Source organism: Mobula birostris, chromosome 13 (genome assembly GCF_030028105.1).
Source record: "Mobula birostris isolate sMobBir1 chromosome 13, sMobBir1.hap1, whole genome shotgun sequence".
Taxonomy (NCBI): Eukaryota; Metazoa; Chordata; class Chondrichthyes; order Myliobatiformes; family Myliobatidae; genus Mobula; species Mobula birostris.
This window is the reverse complement of record NC_092382.1, coordinates 97,714,778-97,738,640: the sequence shown is the minus strand read 5'-3', so window position 1 is coordinate 97,738,640 and position 23,863 is coordinate 97,714,778. Positions and strand designations below refer to the sequence as shown.

The 23,863-nt window shown below is 48.0% G+C and overlaps 1 protein-coding gene across 1 annotated transcript; it reads left to right on the top strand.

Moving 5' to 3' along the window:
• Nucleotides 1-9,022: 9,022 nt before the first annotated feature.
• Nucleotides 9,023-22,876, top strand: LOC140207764 (beta-1,3-galactosyltransferase 5-like). Its single transcript, XM_072276319.1, has 3 exons — nt 9,023-9,274; nt 19,220-19,291; nt 21,852-22,876. Exons 2-3 carry the CDS (start codon nt 19,252-19,254, stop codon nt 22,814-22,816), a joined length of 1,005 nt encoding a protein of 334 aa, XP_072132420.1. The 5' UTR covers nt 9,023-9,274; nt 19,220-19,251; the 3' UTR covers nt 22,817-22,876.
• The last annotated feature ends 987 nt before the right edge of the window (nt 22,877-23,863 follow it).

Genomic DNA, 23,863 nt, shown 5'->3' with positions numbered 1-23,863 from the left:
ATAGGGAGAGTACAGAGAATATTTACTAGAATATTACCTGGGTTTCATCACCTAAGTTACCGAGAAAGGTTGAACAAGTTGGGGCTTTATTCTTTGGAGCGTAGAAGGTTGAGGGGGGACTTGATAGAGGTATTTAAAATTATGAGGGTAATAGACAGAGTTAACGTGGATAGGCTTTTTCCATTGAGAGTGGGGGAGATTCAAACAAGAGGACATGAGTTGAGAGTTAAAGGACAAAAGTTTAGGGGTAACATGAGGGGGAACTTCTTTACTCAAAGAGTGGTAGCTGTGTGGAACGAGCTTCCAGCAGAAGTGGTTGAGGCAGGTTCGATGTTGTCATTTAAAGTTAAATTGGACGGCTATATGGACAGGAAACGAATGGAGGGTTATGGGCTGCGTGCGGGTCGGTGGGAATAGGATAGGGTAAGAGTTCGGCACGGACTAGAAAGGCCGAGATGGTCAGTTTCCGTGCTGTAATTGTTATATGGTTATATATCTAAATCCATCTGTCGGACTGTCTCCCTCTCTGTTTGTCCGTCTATCTACATCTATCTGTCTGTCTATCTAAATCTGTCTGCCTGACTATCGACCTAAATCTGAACCTATCAGTCTACCGATATCTAAACCTATATTTATCAGTCTACCTATGTCTAAGCCTATCTGCGACATTATAATTCAGAGTATATTTTATTTATTGCACTGTACTGCCGTTGCAGAAGAAGAAATTTTTACCTTACTACGTCAGTGATAATAGACTTGACTCTCTTTCCCATTTTGATGAAACCAACGCCCCCGAGTATACTGACTGGTTGCGTCCCGGCCTGGTCTGGGAACACCAATGCATTTCTTTTAATGGAAAAGCCAACGAAAATTAGTGCTCTCTGCCCAGCCCATCATGCGTAAAGCCCTCCCCAAGTTGACTTTTAACATCGTAAATCAGTGAGTTCTTTGTTAAGTCTTCCCCACCCCACCCCACCCCCCCGCTGTGACAAGGGGACACCTCTTTTTTCCCTTATTAGGGAGAGAGAGAGAGCCTGTGGTGTGTCGAATACCGGGTGAAGGAGTCGTCCCTGGGAGTACTGAAGGTCTGTGTCTTTACTGATGCTTTGATGCACGCTTGAGTGTACGGTGGGGGGTGCCGATGTTTTTATTTTGTTGGTGGGGGGAGGATTCGTTACGCGTGGGAAGGAGGGTTCTGGTGGTGGTTTTGGGGTTCTAACATTCGGCTGTCATTCATTCTTTGGCGCGCTCCTCTGTTTTCGTGGATGTTTGTGAAGAAAAAGAATTTTAGGATGCATATTGTATCCATTTCTCTGACATTCAATTGGACCTTTGAAGCCATTGAACACACCTAGACGGAGCGCTGTCACAGGAACGCAGCACCCGTCATCAGGGGCTCCCACCACCTTTCTCAGGAAGGAGATACGGGGGTTGGGGGAGGCTCTGAACCCACAGCACCAGGTTCAGGAAGTTTTATTACCCCTCAATCATCACGATCTCGAATCAGAAGGGATAATCACTCAACGTCACTCACCGTGACACTGTACTGCTCCTACAGCCTCTGGCCTCATTTTCTATGACTTTTCATCGCCTCTTCTGGATAGCTTTTGCTTATTTATTATTAGATTAGATTAGATTGCGAGGACACGCAGTCCTCTTTTATTGTCATTTGGTAATGCATGCATTAAGAAATGATGCAATGTTCCTCCAGTATGATATCACAGAAACACAAGACACACCAAGACTAAAAACACAGAAAAAAACACATAATTATAACAGATAGCTACAACAGTGCAAAGCAATACCGTAATTTGATGAAGAGCAGACCATGGGCACGGTAAAAAAAAAAAGACTCAAAATCTCTTGGAAGTCCCATCATCTCGCGCAGACGGTTGAAGGGAGAAACTCTCCCTGCCATGAGCTTCCAGCACCGCAAACTTGCCGACACAACACCCTGGAAGCACCCCGACCACAGTCCGACTCTGAGTCCGTCCGAAAAATTCGAGCATCCGACCAGCTCCCCGACACCGAGCACTGAACACCATCTCTGCCGAGCGCTTCGACCCGGCCCCGGCAACAGGCAATAGGCAAAGCCGAGGATATAGGACCTTCCCCTCCGGAGATTCTCGATCGCACAGTAGCAGTGGCTGCGAAGCAGGCATTTCAGAAGTTACTCCAGATGTTCCTCCGTGCTTCTCACGGCTGTCTCCATCAAATCAGGATTGTGCACGGCATCCTACTTCACAAATACGATATCATTCGGGTCGCGCCGCCATCTTCTGCTCCCCTCAGGTCATGCTCCATCATTATTATTAGTAGTAGTAGTAGTATTGCTGTTTTTTTCCCTCGGCTCAAGCCGGTAAAACCCAAGGTGCGGGCCTAACCAAGCACGCTCATTTTCTCAACAGCAAGGAACTTCCGGGCTATTTTAGTGGCGTGTAGTATCGTGGCTTTCTGGATATTTACATAGATATTGCTGTGTAGGCCAAATTGTTTAATGCTGACACGAGGAAATCTGCAGATGCTGGAAATTCAAGCAACACGCACAAAACGCTGGTGGAACGCAGCAGGCCAGGCAGCATCGGTAGGACTCCTGACGAAGGGTCTCGGCCTGAAACGTCGACTGTACCTCTTCCTATCAATGCTGCCTGGCCTGCTGCGTTCCACCAGCGTTTTGTGCGTGTTGTTTAATGCTGTTATGTTAATGCCTTTGGGATTGGATTAGATTATGAGGACACACAGTCTTCTTTTATTGTCATTTAGTAATGCATGCATTAAGAAATGATACAGTCTTTCCAGAATGATATCACAGAAACACATGACAAACCGACTGAAAAACCGACAAAAACACATAATTATAACATATAGTTACAACAGTGCAAAGCAACACCGCAATTTGATAAGAACAGACCATGGGCACGGTAAAAGTCTCAAAGTCTGTCGAAAGTTCCATCATCTCACGCAGATGGTGAACCTCCAGCGCCGCAAACTTACCGCTGCAGCATCCTGGAAGCATCCGACCACAGTTCTGGGATGACAATTCGGACAATGTATACCCTGTTCATGTTCCATATTCTTTCAATTTCCTCTTTTAGTTCAGCATATTTCTGGTGTGTTTCACTGACTGATTTCTGTGAGTTACGTGTGTTTGGAATGGCCATATCTACTAACTAAGCTGCTCTTGTTTGTTGATCCTCTATTATTATACTCAGATGGTTATAATGGATTGTCCCGTCTGTAATAACAAATTGGTCACAATATAATTTGTAGGATGCTGACCCTGAATCTGGATCAGGCTTGTATTTACAGTAAGGTATAGTTTCTTTTAGGAGTTTGTATTTTAAGGTAGGATTTTGGTGAAAAATGATTACCACTTGTTTGTGCCTGTGCAAGGTGATCAGATTGAGTTAAACCGCTACAGGGTCCAGCAATGTGTTCGATTGTTTCTCGTTTCTCTTGGCATTTTCTGCCTTTATCATCTTGAATTACTTGGCTTTTTTTAAAAAAATTCTGTACTTCTGATCATTTTCCGTGTTAGTCACCGGATCGTGAGGATATCTCCCATGGAGGGTCATGTTCTTCCGTTGGTTAACTTTTCCTCCTGCAGTGATAATGTTTTCATTTTCCTGCGCTGTGCTCTCATTTAAGTTTGTACTTCTTATGGTGCGTACTTCTTATCGGGGTAGCATATGCTGGCAAGGAGTGCTAAATCTTGTTTTTGTTAACAAAAAAATATCCGGCGAAGCTTTATTTGAGTGTTGTGTAAAACTTTAAGGTCTGTTATTATTGTGATGCAATGGGTTTCAATAGGTACATTTAATGTTAGAGAAACGTATACCGTATACATCCTGAAAGTGTTTTCCTTCGCATAACGTCCACGGAAACAGAGGAGTGCTCCCAAAGAATGAACGACAGTTAAAATGTCAGAACCCTAAAGCTCCCCCACCCGAGCTCAGCTCCCACCTCTCACCTACAAGCCGCAGCAAAGCCCTGGGGAAAAAAAGCCTCTGACTACCCACACGATCAATGCCTGTCATCAGTTTTATACGCTGTCCTCAGCAGGACGCAGAACGGAGAACAGCGCCGCGCGGTGGAGCCCCTCGGCCCACGATGTTGTGCTGACCCTTTAACTTCTTCCAGGATCAGTCGAACCCTTCCCTCCGTTTTCTTTCCATCCATCTGCCCGACGCGCCCCGATTGTGTCTCTACTCTCAGTGTAAAGAACTTTCTTCGGAATCACCCCTACACTTTCCTCCCATCTCCTTTAAAATGATGCCCCCCCCCACCCGTTTTAGCTATTCCCAGCTTGGGAAAGCGACTCCGGCTGTCCACTCGATCTTTGCCTCTTATCATCTTGTACACCTCTATCACGTCAACTCTCCTCCTGCTTCTGAAAAAGAAACGCCCCAGTTCGCTCGGCGCGTCTTCGTTCGGCGAGAGCTTTTTTTAAAAAAAAAACTCGACAGCATCCTGGTAAAAGTCCACAGATTCACCATCTCTGGGAAAAGCAGTTCCTCCTCATCTCCGTCCTAAGTCCACTCCCCAGAATCTTGAGGCCATGTCCCCCTAGTTCTAGTCTCACCGACCAGTGGAAACAACTTTCTCGCCTCTATCTTTTCCATCCCTGTCACAGCATAATATGTTTCTGTAAGATCTCCTGTCATCCTTCTGAAGCACCCACTTCCTTCCTGGAAATGACAGCAGTCCATTTGCCTCCCTTGGGAGTTGCCTGCCACCGCCCTCCCCCCGCCACCCCACCGCCGAGTTGCGGCAGATTGTGGCTTGCAGTGGTCTGGGGCACCCTTGGCTCGGTTACATGCGGAGCCAGCGTTGGGCAGATGAGGATGCAGTTGCCGTGCAGTGGCGCCGCCTGACCACAGGTGCGAGTCCGCACGGAGCCGCCCCGACCACCGGCAACACGCGTTCTCCTCAAACGAGACTCGACTCCGGCACCAAGACAGGGACTGGGACTGTCAGCGGTTTATTGGTTTTAACTAAACACCGTGGGACCTTCCAACCCGCGGGAGGACAGAAGCGGCTGACAATGAAACGTAACGGAGGGAATTGGGTACAACCCAGACCACGGGAGGAGATGTCCATCCCACACTGAGCAAATCTACAAGGAGCGCTCGGTGCCACAAGAAAGCCCCCGCACAACCTCTCAGGCCGTGCGCTCTTCTCGTTGCTGCCATCCGGACTTCAGCTCCCAGGGCGACAGGATCAGGCAGAGTTATTACCCCTCAGATACCCTCCCGACCCAGCGTGGTTAACTTCACTCACCTCCACACCGAACTGACTCCACAACCCGTGGACTCGGGTGTCCATTTCATGTTCCAACGGGGCCTGATTTACTGTCCCTGTCAACCCCATTTTCTCGCCTTCTCCCCGTAATCTTTGGTGGTGTTGCTCGTCAAGGCCCTATCAGCCCGCCCTTTCAAATACACCCCGATGACCTGGCCTCCGCAGCCGTCGCCGATTCACCACCTTATGGCAAAAGAAATTCATAAGAACATGGGAAGTAGGAGCAGGACGCGGCCATCTGGTCCGCCGAGCCTGACTGCCATTAAATAAGATCTGGCCTCCTGCCTGCCTTTTCCGCAGAACCCTAAATTCCCCTACTATGCCAAAATCTATCCAACCGTGTCTTAAATAGATTTACTGAGGCAGCGTTCACTGCTTCATTGGGCAGAGAATTCCACAGATTCACCACCCTCTGGGAAAAGCAGTTCCGCTTCATGTCCGTCCTAAGTCTACTACCCACCCCCCGCTGAATCTTGAGGAAATGTCCCCTCGTTCTAGTCTCACCCATCAGCGGAAACGACTCTCCCGCCTCTATCGTATCCATCCCTTTCATAACATCGCAAACACGAGGAAATCTGCAGATGCTGGAATTTCAAGCAACACGCATAAAAGTTGCTGGTGGAACGCAGCAGGCCAGGCAGCATCTCCGGGAAGAGGTACAGTCGACGTTTTCGGACCGAGACCTTTCGTCAGGACTAACTGAAAGAAGAGCTAGTAAGAGATATGAAAGTGAGAGGGGGAGGGGGAGATCCGAAATGATAGGAGGAGACAGGAGGGGGAGGGATGGAAACGCAACATAATATGTTTCTGTAAGATGTCCTCTCAACCTTCTGAATCCCAGAGAGTGCAGTCCCAGGTGAATCAATCTCTCCTCATAGTCTAACCCCTCCCCCGCCACCTCTGGAATCAACCTGGTGAACCTCGTCTGCAACGCCTTCAAGGCCAGTCTATTCTTCCTCAAGTATGGAGACCAGAACTGCACACAGTACTCCAGGTGCGGCCTCACCAGTACCCTGTACAGTTGCAGCATGACCTCCCTGCTCTTGAATTCAATCCCTCTGGCAATGAAGGACAACATTCCGTTTGCCTTCGTCATAGCCTGCTGCACCCGCACACCAACCTCAGGCACAAGCACTCCCAGGTCCCTCTGCACAGCGGCACGCTTTACTTTTTAACCCTTCAAATAATAATCTGCGTTTTTTTATTTTTTCATCTCAAATTTCTCCTCAGCTCTCTTTTCAGGGGACGAGCTTCTGTTCTGAGGCTGCGCCCTCTGGTGCTAGACTCCCCCGCTCCATCAAGCACCATGAAGCGATCTCCCACGGCCTGTACTTGCCGGCTGGGTGGTGAGAAAGGCACAACAGCCCCTCCTTCACCTCAGACGCTTGAAGAAGTTTGGTTTTCGGCCCCGCAGATCCTTTCTACAGGGGCCCAATTGAGAGCATCCCGACCGGCTGCATCACTGCCTGGTATGGGAACTGTACCTCCCTCAATCGCAGGACTCTGCAGAGAGTGGTGCGGACAGCCCAGTGCATCTGTAGATGTGAACTTCCCACTATTCAGGACATTTACAGAGACAGGGGTGTAAAAAGGGCCCGAAGGATCATTGGGGACCTGAGTCACCGCAACCACAAACTGTTCCAGCTGCTACCATCCGGGAAACGGTACCACAGCATAAAAGCCAGGACCAACAGGCTCCAGGACAGCTTCTTCCACCAGGCTATCAGACTGATCAATTCACACTGACACAACTGTATTTCTGTGTTATATTGATGGTCCTGTTGTACATACTATTTATTATAAACTACGATAAATTGCACATTGCACATTTAGATGGAGATGTAACATAAAGATTTTAACTCCTCGTATATAGAAAGGATGTTGGTAATAAAGCCAATTCAATTCAATTCAATTCACTCTGCACATCCACTCTGTACATACGGAGTGTGTGGTTAAAAAAGGCACAACAGTATGTCGTACGTACTGTTTATTATAAATTGCACATCGCGCGTTCAGACGGAGACGTCACGCGAAGATTGTTGCTCTTCGTGCATACGAAGGTGGGTGAGGAAGTGGGGGGGGGCGGGGTCGCGAGGGTATGCCACCGGGCTGAGCCTCCCAGCCAATAAAGTATTCAAAACGAAGAGGAGGGTAGAGACAGAGTCATTTTTTTTTTCTCACTGAGGCTGGGTGGGACCAGAACTAGAATAGAGAACTGGAGCCTCCAACCTGATGGTATGAACATTGACTTCTCTAACTTCCGTGAATGCCCCACCTCCCCTTCGTACCCCATCCCTTATTTATTTAATTTTTTATTATCATTCCCTCCCCCCCCCCGGTTTTTTTCTCCTTCTGTCCCTCTCACTATAACTCCTTGCCCATCCTCTGGGCTCTCCTCCCCCTTTCTTTCTCCCTAGACCTCCCGTCCCATGATCGTCTCCCTTCTCCAGCCTCGTATCCCTTTTGCCAATCAACTTTCCAGCTCTCGGCTCCATCCCCCCCCCACCTCCTGTCTTCTCCTATCATTTTGGATCTCCCCCTCCCCCTCCCGCTTACAAATCCCTTACTGCCTCTTCTTTCAGTTAGTCCTGACGAAGGGTCTCGGCCCGAAACGTCGACTGTACCTCTTCCTGGAGATGCTGCCTGGCCTGCTGCGTTCACCAGCAACTTTGATGTGTGTTGATAGAACCGGAGGTGAATGGTTACGGGTGAAAGGTGAGATGTTTAAGGGTATATGAGGGGAGGGGAGGGGCTCTTCATTCGAGCGAGGGTCTGGAACGTGGCTCAGGCGGGTTGCTTACAACTGTAATAGGGTTTTGGATAGGTAGCTGAATTGAGAAGGGCATGGGAGTCTATGGTCCAGGAACGGATTAATGGGAGCGGGCAGAGTCGTTCGGTACAGATTAGATGGGCCAAAGGGCCTGTTTCTTTTCCGTAGTATTATATAACTATGGCTTGATGTTGTCTCTCTGTCTGTCTGTCTGTCTGTCTATTTATTTATTTATATTTGTTATTATTTCCCTGTAGTTTTCAACAGTTTTTTCTTCTTTTGAAACGTCAGTAGTTAGTCCGTCTCTGTTTGCGTGTGGGTTTTCACTCATTCTGTCGTAGTTGCTTTGTGCTCCCGAGAACGTCCTGACATCGGAGAGCGCTGCGAAACTCAGGGCTGCACATTAAATAATACATTTATTTTGAGCTCTCACTCCCTTCCACCCCTCTCTCCGCTCCTTCCCTCCCTCCCTCCCTGTCACACTCTCACTTCTTCCCTCCACCCCCCCCTCTCTCACTCCCTTGCTCTATCTGTTACAGAAAAAGTCACGGCACGGAATTACAGAAACGTATGCCAGGCAGCATTTTATCGGAACAACACAGGCAAAATGCAGGCTACAGGGGAAAAAAAAGTACAGTCGACGTTTCGGACCGAGAACCTCCGCCAACCCCTTTCTGAGTTCCTCTGGCATTCTGTATGAACTCTTTCGGTTTCCAGTATCTGCAGATTTTCTACTGTTGGTGTTTTATCCAGGAGATTCATGTCGCACAGATCGATACATTTTACTTGAAAGGGCTGTGCAAAAAAAAAAAAAACAACTTGTTACTGCGGAAGCCGCGCGTCAGGCGTGAAGACAATAAGATGCAACCTGTCAAAAAGAAACTGTATCGGGTACCTTTTAGTTCGGGACTCTCGGTCGACGTTTGTGCATTTGTAATCTCGGTGTAAATTTCACTCCTCTTCTCCGAAGGGAAAGGGATTAAATTCGATATTAAATATCATCTCCTGCTCCCGATCTGAAGGTGAGCACGGCCGTCGCATCGGCTGGGGCGGTTTTAACCCGAACGCCGACACTGTGGGTCAGGGACAGACCGCGCCTCCTAACCTCTGGCGCCGCCGTGCCGCACCTACTCAGCTGGAAAGAGGAACTAACCGAAGCCAGCCGATTCGTGCGGAGTTCACTTGGGAACAATTCGGCAGCTGGTATGTGATTGTATCTTGATTTATTTAATAGCTATTGACCGTTCGTGGATAAAATACGCTAACTGTTCGTCGAGTCAACAATCCGACTGCTTGTAGCGTCGGTGAAGGCGGCAGCAAAGACCCGGGTCCCTAGGCCCATCTAATCCCTGTCCAACCTGCTCTTCCGCCGCGTCCCAGTGACGTGCGCCCGGACCGTCGACCTCCGTACCCGTCCCATCCACGCAGCTGTCCACAACTCTCTTAAATGCCGAAATCGACCCCCGCATCCGTCACTAAGCTGCCAGTTCGCTCCCCACCCTCTCTGCCCCTCTGGGGTGATAAAAACCCTCTCGTCCCCCCGCCACACCTGAAAGTTTTCACATTCTACCCATGAGAGGATCACGGGATGGACGGGAGGCCTGGGGAGAAAGAAAGGGGGAGGGGGGAAGCCCAGAGGATGGGCAAGGAGTGATAGTGAAAGGGACAGAGGGAGAGAAAGGAGAGAGAGAAAAAAATATATATAATCCCTCCCGTCCCATGATCCTCTCATATCCCTTTTGCCAATCAACTGTCCAGCTCTTGGCTCCATCCCTTCCCCCTCCTGTCTTCTCCTACCATTTCGGATCTCCCCTCCCCCTCCCACTTTCTTACTAGCCCTTCTTTCAGTTAGTCCTGACGAAGGGTCTCGGCCCGAAACGTCGACTGTACCTCTTCCTGGAGATGCTGCCTGGCCTGCTGCGTTCACCAGCAACTTTGATGTGTGTTGCTTGAAATTCCAGCATCTGCAGAATTCCTCATGTTTGCCAGTCTGTTCAAACTGTTCAGCCTTCCGGGACAATTCACGCCCTGGCAATGTTTCTGCAAAATTTCACCACATTCTTCCGGTCGATTTGACTGAAAGCGGATAAGTGGCCGGAACTGCACACGATCCTCCAAATCAGAGCTCGCCGGCGTGATTTAGGACAGGGCTCCAGGGCTCCCTTTTTAAGCCTTTGGGGGGGGGGCCTGTGAAGTTTGTGTGCTCCTGCCCTTTACTGTGCCACGCTTGGGAGTTTGGGCGAGACTGGGGAAACGCTATTCGGCCAGCGAGGTTCCTCGAGGTGCCGCAGCGAGGTAGTGCGAAGCACTGTCTGTGATCAGCGCCGGGAACCTCTCCTCGGCTCCTTCCCAGGCCCGAAGAAGGGTCTCCGCCCAAAACCTCGCGTGTTTACTCTTCTCCGAAGATGCTGTCTGATCTGCTGAGTTTCTCCAGCGCCTTGCGCGTATCCCTTCTTCCTCCATCCCTTGACATGTACCATCCACCGGGCTCCGCCTGTCACATTCGGGGAGCCGCCTTCCCCTCCTCGTTTTACTCAGACACCTTGTCTCCTTCTTTTCCATGTCTGAAGAAGGGTGCCGCCCTGTAACGTGACCATCTATTCATTTCCATCGATACTGCCTGACCGTCTGAGGCGCCCGCCCCCCCACCCCGCCCAAACCCTCCGGCATTTTGGGGCGTGCTTCCTAATAACCATATAACAATTACAGCACGGAAACAGGCCATCTCGGCCCTTCTAGTCCGTGCCGAACTCTTACTCTCACCTAGTCCCACCGACCTGCACTCAGCCCATAACCCTCGATTCCTTTCCTGTCCATATATCTGTCCAATTTAACTTTAAATGACAACATCGAACCTGCCTCAACCACTTCTGCTGGAAGTTTGTTCCACACAGCTACCACTCTCTGAGTAAAGAAGTTCCCCCTCATGTTACCCCTAAACTTTTGCCCCTTAACTCTCAACTCATGTCCTCTTGTTTGAATCTCCCCCACTCTCAATGGAAAAAGCCTATCCACGTCAACTCTATCTATTACCTTCATTATTTTAAATATCTCTATCAAGTCCCCCCTCAACCTTCTATGCTCCAAAGAATAAAGACATAAACTGTTCAACCTTTAAAAACGCAAACAACCTCTCTAACTTCCGCTAATGCCCCACCTCCCCCTCGTACCCCAACTGTTATTTATTTTTATACACACATTCTTTCTCTCACTCTCCTTTTTCTCCCTCTGTCCCTCTGAATATACCCCTTGCCCATCCCCTGGGTTCCCCCCCCCCACCTTGTCTTTCTTCCCGGACCTCCTGTCCCATGATCTTCTCATATCCCTTTTGCCAATCACCTGTCCAGCTCTTGGCTCCATCCCTCCCCCTCCTGCCTTCTGCTATCATTTCGGATCTCCCCCTCCCCCTCCTCCTTTCAAATCTCTTACTCACTCTTCCTTCAGTTAGTCCTGACGAAGGGTCTCGGCCTGAAACGTCGACTGTACCTCTTCCTGGAGACAATGCCTGGCCTGCTGCGTTCACCAGCAACTTTAATGTGTGTTACCTGTTCAACCTTTCTCTGTAATTTAGGAGTTGAAACCCAGGCAACATTTTAGTAAATCTCCTCTGTACTCTCTCAATTTTATTGACGTCTTTCCTATAATTTCGTGACCAGAACTGTACACAATACTCCAAATTTGGCCCCACCAATGCCTTATACGATTTCAGCATTACATCCCAACTTCTCTACCCAATGCTCTGATTAATAAAGGCCAGCAAACCAAAAGCTCTCTTCACCACCATATCCACATGAGATTCCATATTCCTTCCTGTTCGATCCTGTTTGTCACCACCCTCTTGATTGCCCGTGAGCAACAGGAAGTGTTTGTCGTTGTTTTCTTTATGTTGCTGAGAGATCACCATCCCTCTGGGGGGTGGGGGGTGGAGGGAGGGGTAGAGAGAGAGAGAGAAAGAGAGTCCTCCAGCTTCAGCAGAAACTGTATGATTACATTTTAATCTGTACGGGTCAGAGCCCGTGATGTTACTTATGATTGAATTGAATTGACTTTATTACTTACGTCCTACATATACATGAGGAGCAAAAATCTTTCCGTAACGTCTCTGTCGAAATGTGAAAATGCGCAGTTGATAGTAGTTTATAATAAATAATATGTACAACAGGTCAGTCAATTATAACACAGAAATACAGTTGTGTCAGTGTGAGTTAATCGATCTGATGGCCTGGTGGAAGAAGCAGTCCCGGAGCCTGTTGGTCCTGGCTTTTATGCTGCGATACCGTTTCCCGGATGGTAGCAGCTGGAACAGTTTGTGGTTGGGGTGACTCGGGCCCCCAATGATTCTTCGGGCCCCTTTTATTTCTTTTACACCCCTGTCTCTGTAAATGTCTTGAATAGTGGGAAGTTCACATATATGACAAACAACATTGTACCCAGTACAGATCCCTGAGGCACACTGCTACACACCGTCCTCCAATCTGACACACAGTTATCCACCACTATTCTCTGGCGTCTCATTACATCCACTCTATCCATGCCTTTTAATGTTCAAATTGAATTGAATTCAATTGAGTTTATTACCTACATCCTTCATATACACGAGGAGTAAAACTCTTCACGTTACGTCTCTGTCTAAATGCACTGTGACATTTATAGTAATTTATAATAACTATTATGTACATGAGGGCAGTCAATATAACATAGAAATACAGTTGTGTCAGCGTGAGTTAATTAGCCTGATGGCCTGGTGGAAGAAGCTGTCCCGGAGCCTGCTGGTCCTGGCTTTTATGCTGCAGTACAGTTACCCAGACGGTAGCAGCTGGAACAGTTTGTGATTGGGGTGACTCGGGTCCCCAATGATCCTTCAGGCCCTTTTTACACACCTGTCTCTGTAAATGTCCTGAATAGTAGGAAGTTCACATCTACAGATGCGCTGGGCTGTCCGCACCACTCTCTGCAGAGTCCTGCGATTGAGGGAAGTACAGTTCCCACACCAGGCAGTGATACAGCCAGTCAGGATGCTCTCAATCGTGCCCCTGTAGAATGTTCTTAGGATTTAGGGGCCCATACCAAACTTCCTCAACCGTCTGAGGTGAAAGAGGCACTGTTGTGAGATGGTCGGTGAAGTGGATGCCGAGGAATTTTAAGCTGTTCACCCTCTCAACCCCAGATCCATTGATGTCAATAGGGGCTAGCCCGTCTCCATTCCTCCTGTAGTCCACAACCATCTCCTTTGTTTTTGTGACATTGAGGGAGAGGTTGTTTTCTTGACACCACTGTGTCAGAGCGAGGACTTCCACTCTGCAGGCCGCCTCGTTATTGTTTGAGGGATGAGGCCAATCAGTGTCGTGTCGTCAGCAAACTTAATTAGCAGATTGGAGCTGTGGGTGTGACACAGTCATGGGTATACAGGGAGTAAAGGAGGGGACTCAGTACACAGCCCTGAGGGGCTCCTGTATTGAGAGTCAGAGGGGCGGAGGTGAGGGAGACCATTCTTACCACCTGCTGGCGATCTGACAGGAAGTCCAGAATCCATCTGCACAAGGCAGGGTGAAGGCTGAGGTCTCTGAGCTTCCTATCGAGCCTGGAGGGAATTATGGTGTTGAATGCTGAACTGTAGTCCAAGAACAGCATTCTCACATTAGCATCCTTCTTCTCCAGATGTGTAAGGATGACATGTGGAGCTGCGGCTATTGCGTCACCTGTTAATCGGTTGCGTCGGTAGGCGAATTGTAAGGGTCTGGTTTGGATGGTAGTATGCTGCAGGTGTAATCCTTGGCCAGCCTCTCAAAGCACTTGCTTATTATTGAGGTGAGTGAGACAGGACGACAGCTGTTCAGGCATATTACCTTAGTTTTTTTAGGTACAGGAACATCGGTGGATGTTTTGAAGCAGGAGGGTACTCTTCGCTGGGAGAGGGAGACATTAAAAATGTCCGTAAACACACCTGCCAATATCAAAGTGGATAGTAAAAGCATTTTTCAAGTATATAAAAAAACAAAAGAGAAGTGAGCGGCGATATAGGACCGCTAGAAAATGAGGTGGGGAAATAATAATCGGGGGCCAAGGAGATGGCGGATGAGCTAAATGAGTATTTGCATCAGTCTTCACTTTGGAAGACACTAACGGATGTTGAAGAGTATGAGGGAAGAGAAGTGAGTGCAGTTACTAATAGAAAAAGCTGAAAGATCTAAGGGTATCTAAGGGCACCTTGACCAGATGAACTGCACCCTAGGGTTTGAAAGAGATAGTGGTAGAGCTTGTGGAGGCATTAGTAATGATTTTTCAAAAATCATTGGACTCTGGCATGGCGCCAGAGGACTGGGAAAATGCAAATGTCATTCCACTCTTTAAGGAAGGAGGAAATCAGCGGAAAGTAAATTATAGACCAGTTAGCCTGACCTCAGTGTTTGGGAAAATGTTGAGTCAATTGTTAAGGATGGGGTTATGAGTACTTGGTGGTACAGGACAAGATAGGACAAAGTCACAAAGTTTCCTTAAGGGAAACCCTTGTCTGACAAACTTGTGGAATTCTTTGAAGTTGGATAGATAAAGGGGGTTGTGTCGTGGATGAAATCACCGGAGGGACAGAGTCACTGGTAGATACAGAGCATCTTCTTTATTCGGCAGAACAAGCAAGCATCATACGGGTGGAGAGGCTTTTGGTAGAAGTGTCTGCTAGCTCAAAGTGGGCTCTATATCTATATGCTAAACACAAAGGCAATCGCTACTTAAAAAGTTATAGACAATGCTTCCTTTTGAAGCGACGTACAAAACATCACACCTTCTGAATTCATCCTTTTCCTTCCAAAACCAACAAGTCTGGAATGCAAGTTAAATCCACAGTACATTTATTTGGCATTTTATGTGCTATCATAGAAGACAATTAATATTTATAATGTATAGATAATACTGTCTTCAAAACTACAGCATCAGGCCAAACTACGGTGCCAGAAGTATTTGGTATTCACACCTTTTTAGGAAGCGCATTGCTGTGGACTCAATCCACAGTACTTTGTCAAATAGAGGTCTGGTGGCCAAAGTCATTTAAGTGTAAACAAATCATCTTCCCAAAAAACTCACTCTAACAAGGGAATGCAGTGGATGTTGCTTACTTGGACTTTCAGAAGGCTTTTAACCAGGTGCCACACATGAGGCTGCTTACCCAGTTTAGAGCCCATGGCATTCCAGGGAGGTTACTGGCATGGTTTGAGCATTGGCTGATTGGTAGGAGGCAGACAATGGGAAGAAAAGGACCCTTTTCTGGTTGGCTGCCAGTGTCCAGTGATGTTTCGCAGGGGTCAATGCTGGGACCGCTTCTTTTTATGTTGCATATCAATAATGAAATAGACGGCTTTGTTGCCAAGTTTGCGAACGGTACGAAGGCTGGAGGAGGGGCGGATAGTGTTGAGGAAACCGGTTGGCTGCGGAAGATTGGGAAAATGGGCGAGAGAGTGGCAGGTAAAATATAATACTGGAAAATGCATGGCCATGCAATTTGGGAGGAGAAATAAATGTGCAGATTATTTTCTAAATGGGAAGAAAATCCAGAAAATCTGAGATGCAAAAGGGATTTGGGAGACCTGTGCAGAACACCCTCAAGGCAGAGTCAGTGGTCAGGAAGGCAAATGCAATGATAGCACTCATTTCAAGAGGTCTAGAATACAAGAGCAGGGATATGACGCTGACGCTTGATAAGGCCTCACCTTCAGTGTTGTGAACAGTTTTGGGCTCCTCATCTAAGAAAAGATGTGCTGGCATTGGAGAGGGTTCGGAGGAGGTTCATAAGGATTCCATTTACCATTCTGTATCCCGATATCTGTCTAATTATCAGTAACACAAAATCTATCCACTGGTCTGTATCTCTCTCTCTACATATATCTAACTATATCTCTATACCTGTCCGTCTGTCAAATTTCTCCAAATACATCTACCTATCCATATCTATCTTGTCTTGTCCTGTCCATACTGCATCAACCGCTGCCTCTGGCCTATAAACGTGCAGGAGCAATGTGTGGTTGAGTGCCTTGCTCAAGGACACAAACGCGCTGCCTCAGCTGAGGCTCGAACTCGCGACTTTCAGATGGCTAGTCCGACACCTTAACCACTTGGCCATGCGCCAACGCCAAGTGAAGAGAGCACGTCCTCAGGAGAATGGGACATCCATTTAAAGCAGTGACGCCGAAGAATGTCTTTAGCCAGAGCGTGTTGAAGTTGGGGAATTTATTACCAGGGGTATCTGTGGAGTCCATGTCACTGGGTGCATTTAAGGCAGACCTTGACAGGTTCTTCATTGGACACGGCATCAAAAGTTATGTGGAGAAGGCCGAGGAAGTTCACAAGGAGGACTGCGGAAATCAAAGGCTTATCATATGTTGGGACGATTGGTAGCTCTGGGTCTGTACCCGCTGGGATTTAGAAGGATGTTCTTTTTGGGGGGTGGGTTCTCATGGAAACCTTTTGAATGTTGAAAGGCCCGGGCAGGGTAGATGTGGAAAGGATGCTTCCCGTGGTGACTAGTGGTGTGCCTCAGGGATCTGTACTGGGTCCAATGTTGTTTGGCATATACATTAATGATCTGGATGATGGGGTGGTAAATTGGATGACTAAGTATGCAGATGATACTAAGATAGGTGGACTTGTGGATAATGAAGTAGGTTTTCAAAGCTTGCAGAGAGATTTAGGCAATTTAGAAGAGTGGGCTGAAAGATGGCAGATGGAGTTTAATGCTGATAAATGTGAGGTGCTACATTTTGGTAGGACTAATCAAAATAGGACATACATGGTAAATGGTAGGGCACTGAGGAATGCAGTAGAACAGAGGGATCTAGGAATAGTGGTGAGTAGTTCCCTGAAGGTGGAAGCTCATGTGGATAGGATGGTGAAGAAAGCTTTTGGTTTGCTGGCCTTTATAAATCAGAGCATTGAGTATAGGAGTTGGGATGTAACGTTGAAATTGTACAAGGCATTGGTGAGGCCAAATTTGGTGTATTATGTACAGTTCTGGTTACTGAATTACAGGAAAGATGTCAACAAAATATAGAGAGTACAGAGAAGATTTACTAGAATGTTACCTGGGTTTCATCTCCTAAGTTACAAAAAAAGGTTGAACAAGTTGGGTCTTTATTCTTTGGAACGTAGGAGGTTGAGGGGGGACTTGATAGAGGTATTTAAAATTATGAGGGGGATAGATAGAGTTGATGTGGATAGGCTTTTTCCATTGAGAGTGGGAGAAATTCAAACAAGAGGACATGAGTTGAGAGTTAAAGAGCGAAAGTTTAGGGGTGACATGAGGGGGAACTTCTTTACTCAGAGAGTGGTAGCTGTGTGGAACAAACTTCCAGCAGAAGTGGTTGAGGCAGGTTCGATGTTGTTGTTTAAAGTTAAATTGGACAGCTATATGGACAGGAAAGGAATGGAGGGTTATGGGCTGAGGGCAGGTCGGTGGGACTAGGTGAGAGTAAGAGTTCGACATGGACTAGAAGGGCCGAGCTGGCCTGTTTCTGTGCTGTAATTGTTATGTGGTTATATGGTTGGGGAGTCCAAGGCAAGAGGGCACAGCCTCGGGATAGGGGGACATCCATTTAAAACAGAGATGCCGAGAAAATTTCTTCAGCCAGAACTTGAACTTGTGGGAATTATTACTGGGGTATCTATTGTTGGGTGTATTTAAGGCAGAGCTTGATATGTTCTTGGTTGGACACGGTTATGTGGAGAAGGCTGGGGAGTGGGACTGGAGCGGGGAGAAAAGGATAAGCACATAAGAACATAAGAAATAGGAGCAGGAGTCGGCCATCCAGCCCATCGAGCCTGTTCTGCCATTCAATAAGATCATGGCTGATCTGGCCATGGACTCATCTCCACCTACCTGCCTTTTCCCCATAACCCCTTAATTCCCCTACTACGCAAAAATCTATCCACACCTGTCTTATATATATTTACTGAGGGAGACTCCTCAGCTACTTCGCTGCCTCGGGGGTTACGTTCCTTCAGGCCTCCTTTCTGCGTTTCATTAGAAACATCATTTCTGGAATTTCCTGAAGTCTGCAGGTGTTTCCAACGAGTGGACAGAGGCAAGTTGGCAGGATCAGACGGCATCCCAGATATTGTTTGTTCACTTGCTTTCATATTGAATCTTTTCCCTTCCAATGGTTCTTTTAGCTGCGCTCTCTGGGGTTTTAAAAGCTTCCCAATCACCTATCTTCCCACTAATTCTTGTCACGCACTGTTGAACTTGAGCATGGGGTTGCCAACTGTCCCGTATTTGCCGGGACATCCTGTATATTGGGCTAAATTGGTTTGTCCCCCACACGGGACCGCCCTTGTCCCGTATTTCTCCCGCTAAGGTAGAGCGTTCCTCTGAAACCTTTCGTGTCAAAATGGCGTGAAGTGAAGAAGCAATTACCATTAATTTATATGGGAAACATTTTTGAGCGTTCCCAGACCCAAAAAATAACCTACCAAATCATACCAAAGAACACATAAAACCAAAAATAAATAACACTAACATATAGTACTAGCAGGAATAATATGATAAATACACAGCCTATATAAAGTAGAAATAATGGATGTACAGTATAGTGGGGAAGATGAAGGCAAAACTGATTTCTGGAAAAAAAAATCGGCACGTACGCACATGCGCACATCACATGTACACACAGGTGCCTGCACAAGGCTTCATGGTCATGGTAGTCTTTCCTGGGGTAAAGTGTCCTGGGATTTGACTGCTACTTTTGTCCCTTATTTGGGAGTGAGAAAGTTGGCAACCCTAACTGTGAAAGACATGTTGAGGTGAGTTTAACCCTACATGAACACCCACCAGCCCCCCCCCCCCCCCCACCTGGTCTGCTGGTCCGCAAGAATATTGTCAATATTAAACCGGTCCACACTGCAAAAAGGGTCGGGGACTCCTGCTTCAAGCGATACCGGCCGGAACAGCAAGAGCGGGCTTTGCAGGGAGAATCATGGCACAGGGCGCAGCTCGGGGACAGTGCGCCAACTTGGCACCGCGTGACCGAGCGTGGACGGGAGAGATGGGGACCCGGCTGCGTCACGCCTCCTTCCAAGGGCGCGATCCCAGTCGGGTTGGAATGGATCCCATTTCGCCTCATTCACTCCCTGACGCTACTGTCAATTTCCCTTTCATTACAGAGCACCAGGGACTGACCAGACCTGCCCACAAGATGGCCCACAGGAAAGGCCAATCAGTGACGGCAATGACAGGTAGGCAGACGGGTTCATTAGAGTTTTTATTTAATTAGGTATAATTTATTAATATTTAAACTGTGTCAATAATATGTGTCAATAACTCAAATAATATTAAACAGTGTCCCCTAAATAACAAATACTTAGTGAAGCGGCAGAATTACTGTCGGCTTCACTCTGCTCTTTCAGGGGATTACGAAGTGCAGCACGACAACGGGGCTTTCCACAGATTGACCCAGGAGCGGCTGGCCGCAGCAGGCAGAAGTTACCCCGGACCCAGAGCAGCGCCGATGAATCAGCTGGCCCGCAGCAGGAGTGAGAGCGAGCGGCTTTGACTTTCACGTGGGGAGGCGGAGTCTGCTCTTTAGGGGGAGAGCCCTCCCTCTCATTGGAGCAGCTTCGCGCCCCCCAGCTCAGAGAGGGCGCCCGGTGTCGGAGAGGCTCCAGCGTACGTTCGCCAGAATGATCCGGAGCAGCACAACAGCAAACGAATAGGGGGACCATTGGATGACTTTGGGCTTTTTCTGACTGGAGCTTAAAATAGTGAGGCAGGGTGGGGGGGGGGGGTAACCTATCGAATACTGAAAGGGCGAGACACAGTGGTGGTGAGGAGGATATTTCCTTTGGTGGTGTTGTCCAGGCCTTGGAATAGAAGGACACCCCTTTAGAAGAGCCATGGGAAGGAACGCCCTTAGCTAGCGGATGGTGAATCTGCGGAATTCGTTGCCAGAGGGGCCAGTGGAGGCCAAGTTGTCAGATATAGTCAAAGCAGAGGTAGATAGTTTCTTTAATATTAAAGGTATAGTGTTGTGTACATACATCTATTGATGCTTCTGGACACAGCTTCAGTGATGTTCCTGGAATCATCGGGTGTTTCGGGTCTTTCAACATCATACAACCTCCTCCAGGTGACCCAACCGGGGCTGATCAGACCCCAGCTTGTGTCCAGATGGCTAGCTACTTATAACTCCATGGCTCCTCTCTTTTGAGCCACAGCCATCTTGAGGCCCTCTCTGCCGCATCGGTGGTACTGCGGATGGCTCTCCTCTTCCCCTCTCCCTCGATGCCCAAAATGCTGTAATAATTAAATAGTAGTTTCTTTAATATTAAATATAATTATTCTCTTAATATTAAGAGAAGGCAGGAGAATGGGTTGGAGAGGGATAATAAATCAGCCAGGGTGGAGCAGATACGATGGACCGAACGGCCCAGTTCTGCTCCTGTGCCTTATGTCTTTCTGGTCATTTTCTTTCTTTCTTTCTTTTCCATTCTTTTTATTATTATTATTATCCAAAATTAACAAGAGTACATCGACACTTACAATGTCTCAAGAAAAAAAAAAATTGTTTTAAAGATAGAAAAAAATTTTGGTGACAAAAAAAAGGAAAAAAAAACCCTACTGAGCAAAGAAAAGTGAGGGGAAAAAACCCCATTAGGCAGGGATCCCCAACTTTTTTGCACCGTGCACCAGCCGACTGGGGGGGGGGGGGCGGTGTTCAAGCAGGGTTAAACTCACCTCAACATGTCTTTTACAGTTAGGGTTGCCGACTTTCTCACTCCCAGATAAGGGACAAAATTAGCAGTCAAATCCCGGGACACCTTACCCCCGGGAAAGACTACCATGACCATGAAGCCTTGCGCGGGCACTTTTGTGCGCATGTGATGTGCACATGTGCGTACGTGCCGATTTTTTCCCCTACAAATCAGTTTTGCCTTCATCTTCCTGACTACACTGTACATCCATTATTTTTACTTTATATAAGCTGTGTATTTATCATATCATTCCTGCTTTTACTATTGCTAGTGTTATTTATTTTCAGTTTTTTGTGTTATTTGGTCTGATTTGTTCGGTTATTTTTTGGGTCTAGGAACGCTCAAAATTTTTTCCCATAAAAATTAATGGTAATTGCTTCTTCGCTTCACGCCATTTCAGCACGAAAGGTTTCATAGGAACGCTTTACCTTAGTGGGGGAAATATGGGACAAGGGTGGTCCCGTATGGGACAAACCAATTTAGCCCAATATACGGGATGTCCCGGCAAATACAGGGCAGTTGGCAACCCTATGCTCAAGTTCAACAGTGCGTGACAGGGAATGAGGAAAGGTGCAGCTGACTCGTATTGTTTCCTCACGGCCCAGTAGCACATGCTTTGCGGCCCAGTACCAGTCCGCGGCCCAGTTGTTGGGGATCGCTGCCATTAAGTGTTTAACCTCGGAGCCATGCAACATACAAAAAGCTTCTAAAGGTAAACATCAAACCGCCAGCAAGAAAAGAAAAATGTACCAAAAATTTACAAGTGGATCGTGGAGGAAATCTATCAATTAACTCAAAAGATAGTGACGAGCAAATGAACCCCACCTTTTCTCAAAATCAAACATAGGTGCAAAGGTTCGACTTCTAATTTTCTCCAAACTTAGACATGGCATCACTTGAGAGAATCATTGTGACAAAATGGTTCATTTTATTTTGAAAAATGCGCCATGTCCGTTTGAAAAACATTCCAGCGGGTTCAGAGAGGTCATTCTGGTTGGGAGGTCGGAGAATGGAAATGAGTATTTTTTTTCTTTATATTTCCCAGGAGCTTCCAGCCGATGGCAGCAGCTATTCAGCAGGCCATTATGTGGCAAACGGTTCTTCAAGACTGGCTTCCTCTTCCTCCTTGTTTTTAGTCTCGGATTGTGGTGCAGATACTGGAGCCCCAGTGCTGCCCAGACCCGTTGTCAATCCCGGTTAAACGGCACCTCCTTCATGATGCGGCCGACCCGCGGGTGCAACGGCAGTGCCCCCTTCCTCGTCCTGCTCGTCATGAGCTCCCCTGGAGAGTTTGAGTCTCGCTCGGCCATCCGCCAAACCTGGGGGAGCGAGCGGTGGTTCGGCGAGGCGAGGGCCGTCACCTATTTCGTGCTGGGACACGGACGGGAGCGGCAGGACTGGATTCGACGGGAGGGCGCCCTGCACCGGGACATCATCCAGGGTGATTTCGATGACACGTACTACAACCTGACCCGGAAGGTGCTGGTGGGCCTGGAGTGGCTGTGCTGCTACTGCCCCTCCGCCTCCTTCGTGATGAAGACCGACTCCGACATGTTTGTCAACACGGACTACCTGCTGGAGCTCCTGATCGACGTCGTCCCCAGGAAATTTGTCACCGGGTTCATTTTCAAAAACTTCCCGCCCACCCGCGTCACCTGGAGCCGCTGGTACATCAGCAAGGAGGAATACCCCGGGAAAACGTACCCACCGTTCTGTTCCGGATCAGGGTACGTCCTGTCCGGCGACGTGGCCTGCGGTGTGTGGAACATCTCCGGCACCGCGCCGATGTTCAGACTGGAGGACGTCTACGTGGGGCTGCGTCTCGCAGATCTGAAGGTAGAGCCGGTGTCCTTTCACCCCCCGCCCGTGTTCTTCAACCGCAGGATACAGTACAACGTCTGCACCTACCGGCGGCTCGTCACCGCGCATGCTGTTGGGAACCCGGAGAAGCTGCTCTACTGGAGGGAGGTTCGGGACTTGGCCAAGCACAAATGTCCGGGAGATGGGTAACGGAACCCCGTTTCCTATTATTCTGTACGGGAGCCAGGGCAGGCTGTATTTAGCATGGGAGTGCGGGGGTGGTGGTGGGTGGGGGAGAAGGAAGGGAAAGTCGAACCAGCAGCGAGAGAGAGGGGAAGAAATGAGTGGACGGAGAGCAAGGGTTCAGAGAGAGAGAGAGAGAGAGAGAGAGGCCGGAGAGGAAACTGAAGGAGAGGGAAAACATATTGGGAACGGGACAGGGTTTCGGCGAAGTGGAGAGAACTTGATAAGGAGGAACAGGAAATAAATATAAACCCAGTCCCTGTAAAAAACATTCACCCCCCCCCCCCAGAAGTTCTCATGCATTTTTGGTTTTGCAACATTGAATCACAGTTTGGCACTTTTGAGTCCGGTCAACAAGTGAAAAAGACCCTTTAGTGTCAAAATGAAGATAATTTCTACAAATTGTTCCAATAATTACCTGGGGATACGAATTGACAATAAACTGGACTGGTCAAAGAACACTGAGGCTGTCTACAAGAAGGGTCAGAGCCGTCTCTATTTCCTGAGGAGACTGAGGTCCTTTAACATCTGCCGGACGATGCTGAGGATGTTCTACGAGTTTGTGGTGGCCAGTGCTATCATGTTTGCTGTTGTGTGCTCGGGCAGCAGGCTGAGGGTGGCAGACACCAAAAGAATCAACAAACTCATTCGTAAGACCAGTGATGTTGTGGGGATGGAACTGGACTCTCTCACGGTGGTGTCTGAAAAGAGGATGCTGTCCAAGTTGCATGCCATCTTGGACAATGTCTCCCATCCACTACATAATGTACTGGGTGGGCACAGGAATACATTCAGCCAGAGACTCATTCCACCGAGATGCAACACAGAGCGTCATAGGAAGTCATTCCTGCCTGTGGCCATCAAACTTTACAACTCCTCCCTTGGAGGGTCAGACACCCTGAGCCAATAGGCTGGTCCTGGACTTATTTCCTGGCATAATTTACATATTACTATTTAATTATTTATGGTTTTATTACTATTTATTACTTATGGTGCAACTGCAACGAAAACCAA